This window comes from Epithele typhae (assembly GCF_022376455.1).
Source record: "Epithele typhae strain CBS 203.58 chromosome Unknown BXZ73scaffold_12, whole genome shotgun sequence".
Classification (NCBI taxonomy): Eukaryota; Fungi; Basidiomycota; class Agaricomycetes; order Polyporales; family Epitheliaceae; genus Epithele; species Epithele typhae.
This window is the reverse complement of record NW_025954203.1, coordinates 393170-407897: the sequence shown is the minus strand read 5'-3', so window position 1 is coordinate 407897 and position 14728 is coordinate 393170. Positions and strand designations below refer to the sequence as shown.

The 14728-nt window shown below is 58.6% G+C and overlaps 4 protein-coding genes across 4 annotated transcripts; 1 reads left to right on the top strand and 3 right to left on the bottom strand.

The window, feature by feature from the left end:
• Positions 1-2490: 2490 nt before the first annotated feature.
• Positions 2491-3648, bottom strand: BXZ73DRAFT_43934 (uncharacterized protein; the record flags this gene model as incomplete). The annotated part of the gene is made up of 5 exons (XM_048019241.1): positions 2491-2711; positions 2762-2836; positions 2896-3088; positions 3145-3356; positions 3405-3648. Coding segments are annotated over 5 exons (945 nt in total), but the record flags the coding sequence as incomplete, so codon positions are not given.
• A 313-nt stretch (positions 3649-3961) lies between these two features.
• On the bottom strand, positions 3962-5095 carry BXZ73DRAFT_99546 (uncharacterized protein; the record flags this gene model as incomplete). The annotated part of the gene is made up of 4 exons (XM_048028040.1): positions 3962-4314; positions 4362-4705; positions 4754-4999; positions 5061-5095. 4 exons carry the CDS (start codon positions 5093-5095, stop codon positions 3962-3964), a joined length of 978 nt encoding a protein of 325 aa, XP_047879845.1.
• A 563-nt stretch (positions 5096-5658) lies between these two features.
• BXZ73DRAFT_43852 (uncharacterized protein) lies at positions 5659-8750 on the bottom strand (the record flags this gene model as incomplete). The annotated part of the gene is made up of 6 exons (XM_048019218.1): positions 5659-6296; positions 6349-6718; positions 6966-7551; positions 7601-8055; positions 8121-8276; positions 8328-8750. The coding sequence occupies 6 exons, from the start codon at positions 8748-8750 to the stop codon at positions 5659-5661; spliced, it is 2628 nt and encodes an 875-aa protein (XP_047879844.1).
• A 3209-nt stretch (positions 8751-11959) lies between these two features.
• Positions 11960-12695, top strand: BXZ73DRAFT_43854 (uncharacterized protein; the record flags this gene model as incomplete). The annotated part of the gene is made up of 3 exons (XM_048019219.1): positions 11960-12124; positions 12180-12521; positions 12585-12695. 3 exons carry the CDS (start codon positions 11960-11962, stop codon positions 12693-12695), a joined length of 618 nt encoding a protein of 205 aa, XP_047879843.1.
• Between the last annotated feature and the right edge of the window lie 2033 nt (positions 12696-14728).

Below are 14728 nucleotides of genomic sequence, written 5' to 3'. Positions count from 1 at the left end.
GCGTTCGGAAACCTGCGACCGCGGCCGCGCGCGACACCGAGTGTCTGCGACCGAGTTTTTGCCCCGGGCCTCGACGTTCATTTTTTCCCACTTCCTCCCCTCGCAATGTCTGCTGATGCCACCCCTGCCCCTCCGGTGAAGGTGGTTCCTACTTGCTTCATCTGGACACCAGAAAATGAGATCCTAGTCTTGCCTAAGACTTTCCTTGTCACTTGAACTCCAGCTCGACCGTGACCTGGTCGTAGAGAATGGGTTCAAGACTACTACTTACATTAGGTTTCCCCACAGGGGTTTTTTGGTGTTTTTCTGAGGTGCTACACACACACTTCTTTGTTTGCCTCTCGAGGGCTGATGTTCCATTAATGCTTGTTGCTGATGCGGCCTACTAGAGTCAGGCCTTCTGTGGTCGCCGGTCGGCATTGCAGTTGCAGTGGGTTTTTCATCTGGTCCAAGTAGGGCTCAGTGCTTTCGAGTAGGATGCACCTTTGTAGCCTATATAATGGGATATTTGTAACTAAGCAACAGAGGTGGACTCGTGAGTTGGTATCACCAGCCTCCTCCTCGTCCTCCTGCCAGAAGGGCAGGCGCCCGACACAGCGGTACTCCGTCTGCCCGCAAGCGCTGGAAAGCGGTCGCCATCACTAACAGCGGTATCTTTTCCCACGGGCAGATACCGGTCGCCACCTGTACCTCCCGATATCGCAATCAAATGATCTTTGATCGCCCCCCTGGGGTGATTCCCGTTCCGGTAACTGCGAATGTTTCTACGCCTGCGAACCGTAGAGCCTCTACAGATATCGACTACAGATACCTTGTAAGGTAACGTTAGAACGGGTGCTTATGTACAAGTCCCCTGGCCCCATCCCCGACTTCCCCGAGGCCCCGGCCCAGCCCTCCTCCGCGCTTCCCCGGCTCACGTGAACGGATTCCCGCGCCGCGCCCCCTGATGGCCGCCCTTGTTGGCGCCCCCCCGGCGCCGCCCGTCCGTGATGGCCATCCCCGCCGTCCTGCTCGCCGTCCCCGACGACGAGCTCACTGTTCCCGCTCTCCCTCCCGTTCCCGTTCCCCGATTCGCTCCGTTCTTTTTTGTATATACTTATATTACTAATGCGCATCTATCTACACAATTCGTCCGTGTAAGACGTGCTCTGTGGTGCCCCGACCACCCCCTGCCCCCGCCACTGCCCCCCGCCCCCGCGTAGGGAGGGCGGGAGGTTATGTCAGCATACTCAACGCCCCGGCGGAGGGCGGAACTCTGATGGCGCGAGCGCCGCCACATGGACAGGCACCGCGGCAATGATTGATGCAGCGCGCGAGGCTCGCGCCATCAGCGCGAGGCCTGTGCCATCAGCGCGAGGCTGCCGGCGCCGGCGCCTCAGAATCAACGCCTCGGATTGATCGCGCTCAAGCGCCACCAAGATGGTCGGTCTCGCGCACCTCTCACATAGTAGTTATAATTAGCATTGTATATCCGTGAAGACTCTACTTTGGTGTACTGTAGGGTGTATTGTATGGCAGACATGTACTTTCATTACCATGTTGACCAACAAAGGAGTTTATGGAGCTATCATTCAGGCACGAAGATTAGAATAACACACACATCATCAGTCCCTTCAAGGTGACATGTATGCACTTATCATTTGAACGGCGACTAAGACCTACTACATAATTGTTCAATGTATACAGTATCGTACTAGAGGGACATCAAGTAGTGTTCTCGTTCGCGGCGGCCTCGGCAGCCCTGCGCGCAAGCGTCCGAGCAGTGGGACCCTTACGAATGCCCTTGTCCTTGCGGGGCTTGCGGGGGCGCTTCTGCGGAAGGAGAACACCCTGACCTCCCGCAACGTGGTTGAACAAGGGGTCGGGGACAGTGCCGAGAGGCCCAGCGGTAGCCATACCAGGCGGAGGGGGCGCAGAGGACGTGGAGGACGTGGGCGTGGCCTGGAACACAAAGGTGGCAGTGGAGAACGCGGACGGGGCGGAGGGAGGGGGCATGATGGACCACGCAGGCGAGGCGGAGGACGCAGGCGAGGTGGAGGACGCGGGCATGGGCGAGGTGGATGACGCAGGCGCGGGTATGGGCGAGGCGGACGACACGGGCACGGGTAAAGGCGAGGTGGACGACACGGATGCGGGCGCGGGCGAGGTGGAGGGCACGGGTGAGGTGGACGACGCGGGTGCGAGCGAGATGGTCGACGCGGGCGCGGGAGGGGCGGACGACACGGGCGAGGTGGAGGGTGCGGGCGAGCCTGTGGACGACGTGGGCGCGGGAGTGGACGACGTGGGAGCGGGAGTGGACAAAGTGGGCGCGGGCGAGGTGGACAACGCGGGCGCGGGCGCAGGATGAGTGAACGACGCGGGCGAGGTCGCGCGCGAGGCGGAGGGAGACATGGTGGGTTCAGGGTTGGGCGCCCGCACCTGGAGAGAGGTGATACTGTCCGCGTTGAACGTCACAGCGACCGGGTTCAGGCCGGCGTGGTATGCTTGACGCCAAGTGAGGAGCTCCTCGTTGGTGAGCGACCGAAAGCGCGTCGTTCCGCTCTCCCATGCTGAGCGGAGCACGTTGAGAAACTTGAGGGAGTTGAAGCGGCCGGGCGCCTGGAAGGTCTCGAGTGGCCAGTTCTCGAGGACGACGCCGAACTTGTAGGTAATTCTCTTGGGGAAGTCGCTGTACCACATCGCGGGGGGGCTCCCCCGTGTGGACATCGCCTCTAATGGACACCAATCAGCGAGTAGAATAAACGAGGAAGCGAGAACTTACGAAGCTTCTCCATTATGAGAGCACCGATCTTGGACTTCAGGTCCAGGACGGTGCTCTTGTGCTTCTGCGTCAACCCTATGCAACAGCACTATGATAAGTACTTGAAGACACGGCTAGAATTTGCGTGTACGTACCATTGAGACCAGTGAGGCACCAGGCTTCGATGCGCGCGGCGAGCGTGCCCAACGCCTTGCCAGTGAGCAGCTCGATGAACTCCTCGATGCGCTCGCTGGACCGGTAGACCCAGGGCTTGAGGTAGTTTGCCCGGTCGCCGCGCACCGCGACGAGCAGGACCTCCACGCCGGTGCGCTCGTGGAGACCGTCAAGCTGGGGCGTTGGTGGACTTCAATGGGGAGGGGGTGCAAAGAAAGAAGGTGGCGCACCTCTTCGACCACCGCCATCAACGTCGCACGCGAATCGTTGAAATTCGCGATGGCGATGTTGGGGATGGCGCGCCCCCGCTCTTCGCGCCGCTCGTTGAGCGCTTCGACCGTGTCGCGGCACATGTCCTCCCGCTCCTCCTCGGACATCGCGTGCCAGCGGTCGGCCAAGTTCTTGATGAACTCGGACGACACGCGGTCGTTCGTATTCATCTCTGACAGATGTCCATTAGTTATGGCACTGCAGATGAAAATAAACGCACCTTTGTTATGGAGGCGAAGCTCCTTGCTTACGAAGGCATTCCATAGCGACAGGGCCCGCGGTTCCTTGAAGCGAAACTTGCTCTGGTGGAGAATGAGCCGGTAGTACCATACCGCGCTATGCTTACCCAGCTCGTCATGGAGCTCGACGGCGTGGTCCCAGACCTCGTCGCGGATGGCGTCAAGCCTCTGGTTGAGCGTGTTCTTGTAAAGCCTCGACTTCTCGCGGATGGCCTTCTTCTCCATGTAAGAGAGCTTCGGCCGTGCTCGGCGCTGCGACGACCACGGCATTTTGATGCGCCGCTTTCCCAGCTTGCGCGCAGCCTTAGGTAACTTCTTGATACCGCCATGGTTCTTTGACGCGGGGGCGTCTGCGTTGTTGCGGGCCATGCCGAGAGCGGGGGAAGGGACGCGCAGGGAGGGCGGGAAAAGAAGCAGGGTGTGGGAGTGGCAGGGCTGGATGCTGGGAGGGACCTAGGGCGGAGCGAAAAAAATCTGCCCAGGTCTCACTTGTTGACTAGAGCACGTGATGAAGTGAGCGAAAAGAATGATCCATTTCTTACTCATCATTATCGAGCGGATACAAGATAGCGTCGTATAGACGCTCTAGCTGCACCCCATCCCAGCCGAGGTGCTTGTGGCCGTCGTACGCAAACTCCTTGGGCGAGGCCGCACCAGCAAACATCTGCAGAATGAAGATGAGCTGCGTACCGTCCGGGTCAAGCTCCAAGAGAATCTGCTCGGCCCTCGGCCCGAGCGAGACGGGAAATGGACGAGCACCCCCCACAACCTCCTCGGGGGAGATAAAGAGCAGACGGATAGCTGCGGCGAGCGCGCCGCAGCTCTCAACGTCTCCGTGGTGGCGTGCGGGCAGCACCGCGTGGTCCCGAATACTCGCGCCCTGCTGGAAGGCTGTGGCTAGTCAGTCCATGTCACGCCCACAGAGCAGAATGACATACCGTGTGCGAGCGCGTCGCCTGACAGAGGTGGCGCCTGCTCGCGCTGACTCCCGCGCGATGGGGTGGGAGCCGACCAGTGGACAAAGCTTCGCGGCGGGGTAACGACGGTGCGAGGGTGCGAGGCGCGCGCAGGGGTGCGGGGAATGGAGGGCGCGGGTCGGGCGCGGAGCGGGGCTGGGATGGGGTTCTCGACGTCGAAGTCGATGGGAAAGTTATGGCCTTTCTTCACCATCATGTAGGCCATGGCGCTTGCGAAGGGGAGACCCTTCAGGTCGAACCGCTTGCACCAGCCTTTCTGTTGGACGTTAGGCTCGCCGTCTCCGATCTGAAAACCGACATGGGTCCTTAGATGAGGTCAATACAACGCATGCAGCGCGAGAAGATGTCCTTACCAAGGGATCCCGATAAAAAGGCCTGTGTGACGGCCATCGAGGGCGATACGGACACCGTAAACGGGCGAGCCGCGGAGGGGGATGTTCGCCTCCTGCACACGCCACGCGGCGAGATGGACGTCATTGGCGGGGGTGACGTGAAAGACAGTGCGATTGAGGCCGTTGATGGCCTCCGCGTCGTCGCGGTGCGCACAGCATACCACAATCGGGTAGATGTTGGGATTGTTTCCGACCCCTGTCTGTGGCCTATACAGCGTGGGTAAGCAGGCGACAGCTGTGAGAGAGAGCATTGAATTGAAGAACTCACCGGGTATTGGTGATGTCCGGCATCACGCCGCGCATGTTCGGGCCCAGTACGACATACCACGGACCTTGGAGGGAGGCATACTCAAGGTTTGACGCACTGTGCATGTGTGGCGGCAGCGGCGAAGAGGAGGAGACGCAGAGGAAGGGGGCGATCGATGGTGAGAAGCAAGAGAGGGCGGGCTAGCGCCCACGCTTCCCCGCATTGATCTTGCGCAAAATGTGTTCTTCGGATGCCTTGCAGCCTTCCCCTGACATCCAGGCAGGAAAATAATGCGGGGCGTGCATCTGTCATGCATTCCGGCGTGCAGCCCGGGTATTTGATGCATCAGATTATGAGTGCATTAGTACGTCATGGAATGCAGCGACGTTGTGTGCAGAGGGTCATGCCTTTCATGCACGAAACACACACAAACCATGCTAGCACTGTTATAGGAACATCCAGATAGAAATTTTACCTAGAGCGCACCAGGTCAGCCATACAGACTACATCTCGTTCATTTTTAGGTGTCCAAATAGAAAGGATAGATCGGTAGTTATGTTTTTGTACTCGTTACACGCTGTTTTTGACGAGCGCTAGCGTGTCTCAGGTGCGATCTATACTACTGCGCTATGTAATCGAGCAGCGCGCCTGCTTGCGCTTGTGCCTCATCGTCATACGTGCCCTCAATCCCTACTTCCACCTCGATCGCGCTCGGATCTGGGGAAATGCGGGGGATCGACTGCTCCGGAGTGGCCTCCCTTCCCTCGCGGCGGCCCGGCGTCTTCTCGCCCTCGAAGCGAGGGTCCTTATGTAAGTCTTCGAGAAACGCTAGATTGTACGCGTTAGCTGCCTCGCGGTGCCGGACAAAGTCCAGGGTCGGCCCATAGAGGATGTCGTCGGACTGCTCGAGTTGCTTGAGGACAGCGGCGAAGTCCTGCTGCTCGTCACGTATGTGTGTGTGGAGGCGGCGCGCATCGCGATACACGATCTGGATCTCTTCGCGAGCCCGCTGCAAGCGCCGCCAGGTCCCGATCGCCTCCCGGACTTCCGGCCGCGCCCAGGTTTTACCGCTGACGTCATTCCATGATCCGTGCAGGAGAGCAAACTCGCGAACAAAGGAGTAATGGGAGACCTGATTCCAGTCGACGAGGGGCTTCTGTAACACTGCGGCCGCCTTGTTATACGTTGCGATTGCCCGCCGGATCGCCGCCGACCTCTTCTGCATGTTCTTCGCAATGTGAGAGCGCATTTTGTACCCTATGATGCGCTCCCGATCAGCGCTTAGTCGTACGATCACACGATCACTCACCTGTCTGCGCGAGATGAAGCTTGTGCAGCTCGAAGAGGCGTTGAATAACCAGACGTTGAAGTTTTCCCAGCGCCTGATGGTAACGCCGAGTCGCCATATACGCCTTTGCCTTTGTGTAGCGCGTGTCAGTGGGCAGCCACCGCGTCATGTTCCAGGTGTCCTCGATCTCGGCTAGCTCTTGATCGAGGTCGTTGATCCGCTTGCGCAGCACGCGGTTCGTGCTCTCGGTCCGCCGCGTCTCCCGAGCGTGCGCATTGTAGTCAGTGATCGGGCCTGTGTACGGGACCTGAAATGAAATCCCGGAGCCGTCGGAGGACGAAGAGCCGCCCGCGCCCGCGCTCGCGCCCGCACGCGTGCCCGCGCCCGCGCCCTCGCTCGCGCCCGCGCCCGCGCCCTCGCTCGCGCCCGCGCCCGCGCCCTCGCTCGCGCCTGCACCCGCGCCCTCGCTCGTGCCCGCGCCCGCGCCCATTGGCGGTGGCTGCCCCAGCATGAACGCGCGGGTCGCGGGGTTGCGGGTCGCGCGCTTTGTAGCTGTGCGAGTTTTTTGTGCATATTCCTCGCTGCGCGCGGGTCAATATTGTGTCGCATCTTCGAAAGAAAGGGACACACCTCATCACTCTGAGGTCCTCCAGCCGCTCCACATAGCTCAAAGCCCACTCATCATCAGGGTTTTCGTCGCGCAGGGTCGCAAAATAGAGGCGCTCCTCTTCGGCTGCTTCGATCAGCTGCGCTTCTGTCAGCTGGAGCCGAGGCAGTACAGTGATCAAGAACTCCTCGGACTCCTCGATGATCTTCATCGCCTGTTGGAAGTTGTTGCGCAGGAACACAGCGAGATTTGTATACTTCTCTTCATCCCAGCGACGGAAATAGAGCACAATCAGACTGTGCCGTCGGTACTTGCTCGCGTAACGGATGATCGAAGCGAGCGCGTTTGATCCGCTGAATATGCGCTCCATTGTTTCCAGATCTTCGATGCCGGCGCCGGTGATGACATTAGGATGATGGTGAAGCTGGCAGATGTAAGAGTGAGAGTAGCCGTGGAAAGCATTGACGATGCACAGAGACCCGCGCCTCCGGAACTCGGGACCAGCGCTGCTGCACGCGAGGGTGCCTTGGAACACGCAGCCGATGTCGTACCCGAGGAGTATGTTGCCGGGCAATTCGGTGTTGATCTTGTCCACCATCGCGATGCCGTACTTAGCGCTGTGAATGATCCGTCAGTTACGCGTCCCACCTAGTCATCATTACTTACAGTTCACCACTCCGGATCATGTCCGCGACCCAGAGGATCCTACCATGCCTGCATGCACTGGCGAAGATCCCCGTCTCGTCGAAGCCCCCCCACATGTGCTTCTTCTCGTCTGCCGCAGCCGCCTTCCAATTCGTGGCACACGGGCTCGGTGCGCCCGCCTCTCCATCCGTGGGATCGCCTTCTGTGTCCGCGGGACCCGGCACCGGCTCGGGAGCCGGCTCTATGGCATCGACGTCATCTCCATCATCTCTGAGATCAACGGTCGGCTTCGGCTGTGCCTGGCGCGCCGGCACTTGGTTCGCGAATTGATCAACGAATGGTGGCCCCAAGTAGTAGGTGTTCTTGTAGTGTCGCCGGTCACCAACCATTCGATACTTACGAAGGAGCCTTTTTAGGGAGTTATTTGCATCCATGCTACCCATGCGCTCGAAGCGGAGAGGGGCCTCTCCTTCCAGCTGGTCGGCACCTAGTCAGCCAGGCACGCGCTCGGCACGTCGCGTAGATCGGACCGGAGACGTACCTTGTATCCACATGGCGGGCATCCGAAGCGCGGACGCCAGTTCGGATCACCGCGCCCGAGCCGCTGCTGGATCTCGGCATCGACGTCATCAAGAACTTCTAGATAGATGTCGAAAGCATCTGCGAGTGCCGTGCGATAGTGGCGTCGGTATACCATCTGTTATCTCCAGGTAAGCTTGAAGACTATTAATAAGATCAAGAGGCTCACATAATACTTGTAACAGATGAGCTTAGCGAAGGCCTCTGTGCTGAAGGATGCCTTGACGAGCTTCAGGCACCGGAACAGTTCCAGCGTCTCGAAGGATATCGCAAGCAACGGCCCGACCGGGGTGTTGCCGAGGTATCCGGCCAAGGCCAGTGCTTCCAATGTCCACTGCCCAGATGATACTTCCACTGTGACGTTCTTCCGCAGGCTGTACAGGTCGACACACACAATTGTGTGTTGCTCAGGCGGCGCCTCTTCTTCCGAAGGTGTGTCTTCTTCGGGAGCTGCGCGCTTGCGCTCCTCTTGCCGACGCGGAACACCATACTTCCACCGCAGGTATGCTGCCTTCACATACGGGAAAACGCGCTGCCAGTTCTCGTCTTGCGTGCGGAGACGATCACGCCAGGAACGCTCGTCAGGGCGCATGCTAGACATACTATGTTATTTCTGCCCCTGGTCATAGATCTTTGCACTCACCCTGTTGTCATATTATTTTCTAGAGCCACACGGAAAGCTTCAACATCTGCGTCGTCCGCCCAAGCATTTTCTTCGTCGTCGCCTTCCACTGCACCGCCATCAGTTGTGTTGCTGACGTCTCCGACGTTGATATTGGGGCCCTGCATATCATCTATTTCGAACGCAGCCATAGCAGCAGCCCGATCTAAGCCACTGAGATCTATGTACTGGTAAGTCTCTGGCTGCTGCATATGTGCATGGAACGTACTGTTGACAAGGTCTTCGCGCCGCCTCCGCACTGCATCATCCGCTGCATCTAGATCGACAGCGCGGATCGTCTCCCGTTTGGAGGTACGTCCACCCAGCCCCTTGTTTTTCCCACCTCTGCTTCTGTTGCGTGGGCCCAAGATGGTGACCCCATCTGACACTCGGTTCCCACTGCTAGACTGAGAGATGGGCATGGGGGTAAGGCAGCACTTCCATCCCCCTGTTCATGAGATAAACAGTGCAATCATTATCGATTATCTTGGTGGCGCTTGAGCGCGATCAATCCGAGGCGTTGATTCTGAGGCGCCGGCGCCGGCAGCCTCGCGCTGATGGCACAGGCCTCGCGCTGATGGCGCGAGCCTCGCGCGCTGCATCAATCATTGCCGCGGTGCCTGTCCATGTGGCGGCGCTCGCGCCATCAGAGTTCCGCCCTCCGCCGGGGCGTTGAGTATGCTGACATAACCTCCCGCCCTCCCTACGCGGGGGCGGGGGGCAGTGGCGGGGGGCAGGGGGTGGTCGGGGCACCACAGAGCACGTCTTACACGGACGAATTGTGTAGATAGATGCGCATTAGTAATATAAGTATATACAAAAAAGAACGGAGCGAATCGGGGAACGGGAACGGGAGGGAGAGCGGGAACAGTGAGCTCGTCGTCGGGGACGGCGAGCAGGACGGCGGGGATGGCCATCACGGACGGGCGGCGCCGGGGGGCGCCAACAAGGGCGGCCATCAGGGGGCGCGGCGCGGGAATCCGTTCACGTGAGCCGGGGAAGCGCGGAGGAGGGCTGGGCCGGGGCCTCGGGGAAGTCGGGGATGGGGCCAGGGGACTTGTACATAAGCACCCGTTCTAACGTTACCTTACAAGGTATCTGTAGTCGATATCTGTAGAGGCTCTACGGTTCGCAGGCGTAGAAACATTCGCAGTTACCGGAACGGGAATCACCCCAGGGGGGCGATCAAAGATCATTTGATTGCGATATCGGGAGGTACAGGTGCCGGTCGCACGCGACCGCTCTCGGGTTACCGAACAGGCCCTAATACTCGACACAGGACCCCGGGTTCGAACCTGGTCGCCGAGGCACCTTTCGTTCGCAACCTGAACCTGGACGGCGACATCCTCTTCCATGTATTTGCTGACCTTTTCACTTTGATATCCTCAGGATTCACACCTACCTCGGCTTGACAGCACCTGCAGGTGTCATCCAAACCTCCTATCGAACTTGACTTGAATTCCAAATTCACCTCAAACGGACGATCTCCAGTGCACGCCTTGTCCCACGTCACACGTCTGCTATCTTGACGTCGAACACCACGTTGGCCCGGCTACGATGAAGATTTTGAACTCTTTCCACAACGTGGGTATGTTAAAGTCCTCGACGGTCTGTTCGGTAACCTGGCAGCGGTCGCGCGCGAGCTGCCAAACAGCCCTAGGAGCTACTCATACTTCCTTGGCCGCGTGGACCCCACACGCGGAGAAGTCTTCCGCACAGATTGTTGTCACCGTTACATCGTGCTTCCCACTCTTGCAAACTCTGAACTTTGAACTCGGGAGTCGGCCCCAATATTGATCCTCCTCAGTGGGCGAATTTCACTGCCCGATCGGAATCAATCCCATCCTTCAGTTTCCAAGCGGGTCGTACATACCCTCGATCCTCGGGGCGCCGGGTTTCGTGGAAGTCGCCCGAATGATGATCAGAAATTTCGACGTTCAAGAAGAGGCGTCAGCAGTCTCGAGCCGGCGCAATGCATGTGAGTGATCAGGATCAGCGTCGCTGTGCGGGAGAGCAATCTAACCATAATGGTGGCCGCAGCACAGGCCAGTACGAGCATGAGTCGCAGTGTCGTCGTGGGGCTGAACGTTGAACCTCAGCCTCACAAGACATGCCATGTGGCTCGCCTCTGACCCGGAGGCTCACTTGCTGGGCGTACTCGTGTACCCGAGACGCCCGGCCGTCGCTCGCTGCAGCCTGTACCGCAACCCCGCCACCTTCACGAGCCAGCGTCGTGCTGTGGCGAGGTGCGGTACAGAGCGGCCGGGGACGAGAGTATCGGACTAGCGCACGCGATGATCTAGAGACAAAGCGATCGGTCTGTCGGTGGTTTCGAAATCGGGTGGTACTTCTGCGGAAGCGTAGGCGACATTTGTCGGAATTTCACGAGCAGGGAATGCGGCCTGGAAGACCGGAAAATGCCTGGGTAGATGTACACGTAAAAGAAGTGTGAGCGCTAATGCTGCGCATCGCCTTGAACGTTTGAACCCTCCGTCGTGGGGCACTCTTTCTAGCGTTTCATCATGTCGCGGTGAGTGTTTGGTGCAATCCGAGAAAAACACTTATTCAACTCGCTAGGCACGTTTGTATGATCTATGGATGACACCGTGAAAGGTATACCTCCAGCACGGACACCTCGAGCCCTCTGACGGACTAAGCCGACGAAAACGAACAATCGCCCGAAACTTGGTTGCGGCAGGGTCGGTCTTCTACTTCTTGGTCATCGACAGTTCTCCTGAACGGCCTAATTGGATGATCCCAGGGAAGGTATAGCTCAAATAAATGGGGATGCGGGACTGTCTCGATGAGGATGGCCGACATCACACGTTGCAAACACTATTGCTGGTCAGCAATGTCGTCGGGCCGTGCGATCGGTCCCGCCACATGTGTGTCGCTACGACACCCTAACGTTGGCATGGTACGCCCCTGTGCTGTCCTCCAATTCACGCTGAGTTGGATCCAAGACCGCGGCAGTGCCAGTCCCGAGTGGTATATATGCCGCTGTCGACCGCTGCAGACCCCCAGCGTCTTTCACTTCTTCGCTCACTTTCAACTTCTCCCCTCACCGTCTTAGCCGGCTGCGCCGCCTTCTTCAAACACTCACCCGTTCTGTTTTACACACCTTCACACCTTCTTTCACCATGATCTCTCGCACCCTTGTTGCCCTTGCCTTCATGACGGCCGCCCTCGCCGTCCCCACCATCCTCTCCACTCGCGAGGATGCGCCCACCGACGCAGACCTCCTTGGGTCCTGCCCCGGTGGTCCCGGCTCCCCCAACGTTGAGCACGCCGATACGTGCAATCTGGTGAGCGTCATTCCAAACACACACCCTGCCAGCTCTGCTCTAACCCTCTCCCTAGGTGAACATCGTCAACAACCCCAACAAGCGCGTGTTCAAGGCGCTCGGCGACCCCCAGCTCAACTGCGGCGGGGGTACCGACGCCGTCTCAGTCTCCTTGGGGGGCGAGACGTCCGTCTCGCAGACCGTCACCGCCGACGCCAACGTTGGGATCGACATCGAGGGCATCTCCATCGGCGGGGGCGTCTCCACCGAGAACGGCTCGACCCAGACGCAGTCGAAGACCGTCACGTACTCGATCCCGCCGGGCCGCCAGGCCGTCTACGTCACCGGGATCGACCAGACGTCGCAGTCGGGCAACGTCCAGGTCAACTTCGCCGACCGCCAGTTTGATCACTTCCAGGTGAGCTCTCTTCCCCTTTCTCTTTCTCTTCTCGTGCCCTGACCCCGCTTCTTCGCGCCACAGTGGACCACGGGTTCGACGATCACGCAGCTCACGCCGACGAACAACGTTGTGTTCGACGTCTACGAGAGCGCGTGCGGGTCGGACCCGAACGACTTCTCCAGCCTCCACTGAGACGCGCGAGCGACCGCCCTCGGTGCACGTACACGACCGCACCTCGGCGTTGTCCGTGGTATCCGGAAGGCCCTCCTAATTTATTTGCGCGGTGCTGCACGCAGGCGCTGTTTATGGTCCTCTCCCACTACCAGTCTCGTGGCTCGCTTGTACATAATGTCGGTCAAGGATGTTTCGTGTTACAAACCTTTTCCTGCCTTTCAAACTTTCGCGCGCACATCCGATGAGGCCGTGGACTGGAGACAATACCGGTTCAACGACGTTCACGAGTGCACGCACCCGACAGGCCGTCTTCTTCGACGCGACGCAAGCTTCGGCTCAGGTAGCATTGAAGTCCTGAAAGAGCGCAACCGTTGCCTCCCTTGCCAGGTCATTTCGGAAGCGTAATGCTTTGCATAGGTGTTCTGTGCACGCTTTCACGCATCGCCTGCTGGATCTGCTGGGGTGTAGAGGCGGCGAGGAGGGGTGTGACTGAGGAGATGGACGTTGCTTTTGGAGAGCGCGGCTGCGCCTAGCGCCGTCACGCGCCTTTTCCGTCGCCTGCTGAGACGCCTTAGCGCGCGCGGCTATCTACGAGATTAGATAGCGCACCAGCCGAGACTCGCGAGGGAGATTGGAGGTACGAAAGCCCAAACAGCTTCTGGAGATTGCTCCTCCAGAAGCGGGCCCTTTTATATTCGCTAGCTACGATGTACATGAGTCAATGTGAGTCGCGCGTGCATTCGCGTGCTGCAGCGTTAGCTCGCCTGCTTGCACTCACATGTCGTGTAGAGTCAACGGAAATACAAAGAGCAATCGCACGAAAGGCGCGAGGCGTCTGCGTACGATACTGGAAGAAGTAACTACGTAGTCAGGGCGCTGGTACGCTCCAGGCACAAGAGGCAACGTGCAGGAGCGCGCGGTCACTCTCCACGGCCCGGTTGTACATGAGGCGCTCAAGTGAGCTCTTGTACAGCGCGCGGTAGCCTCGTGGCTGGGCGTCGGAGCCGCGCGCTGCTTACTAACACCGTGACTTGCGTGATTACTGGAAAAGGCAAATTTCCGTAACATCACCCCCCTCTCTAACATCGTGTCCTCACGATTCAGGCCAGAGTCCAGACGCGAAGCGGAACAGTCATCGTTCCTTTCCATCTGTCCCATTTGCGCGACCACTTATCCCATTCGTGATCCAAAGGGTCCGTGATCTGAACTAGACGCGCGCGTGGTCCTAGTAGACGGAAAGGTCGGGGGGCGGTAGGATTATGCTTGTGGTAGTCGTCGATTAGATCCTTGTACTTATCGAACAACTTTCCACGGGGGACCCAGGTGTTCTCGGAGATGGGCTTGTCTTTCCACTTGACGAGGTATTGCACAGTACCGGACTCGAACTTGGAGTTTACCACGGTCTCGGGCTCTTCGGGCTTGTCGACACCTTCAGGCGCCATGGTCTCTAAGCGCTCTTGGTTGTTGAACTCGGGGGCGAATGCAGGGGTAAGCAGATCTTCGTTGAACACGGGGTGGATACCACTGAGAGCCTTGGGTAGCTTCAGCTTGTATGCACTTGCACCGACTTTTGCGAGGATTTTGAAGGGACCGTAGCGCTTGTGCTCCAACTTTTTGTTTGGACGCACAGTGGTGATGTTTAGCGCTTCCAACCACACGAGATCTCCTTCTTGGTAATCTCGTGCGGGATTGCGGTGTCGGTCGAATTTCTCCTTCATGATTTTCTGTGCTGCCTTCAGGCTTTCTGTAGCGGCTTCAGAAATATCATCCATGCGTGTTTTGAACTGTTCGGCTGATTCGCTCTTTGCCGGCTTGTGTGTCTCTACCCCAGTGTACGGATGGAAGCCGTGTGTCATGTAGAAGGGGGAGAACTTAGTGGCAGAATGTTGTCGATTGCGATATGCAAAGAGCGCGAGCGGTAGCCAGTCGACCCAGTCGTCTTGTCGGTGATTGATGAAGATGCGGAGGTAGTTCTTGATTTCCCGGTTCATACGTTCAGTTTGCCCATCTGTTTGTGGATGGTACGCCGTACTTGGGTTTCCCTGTATTCC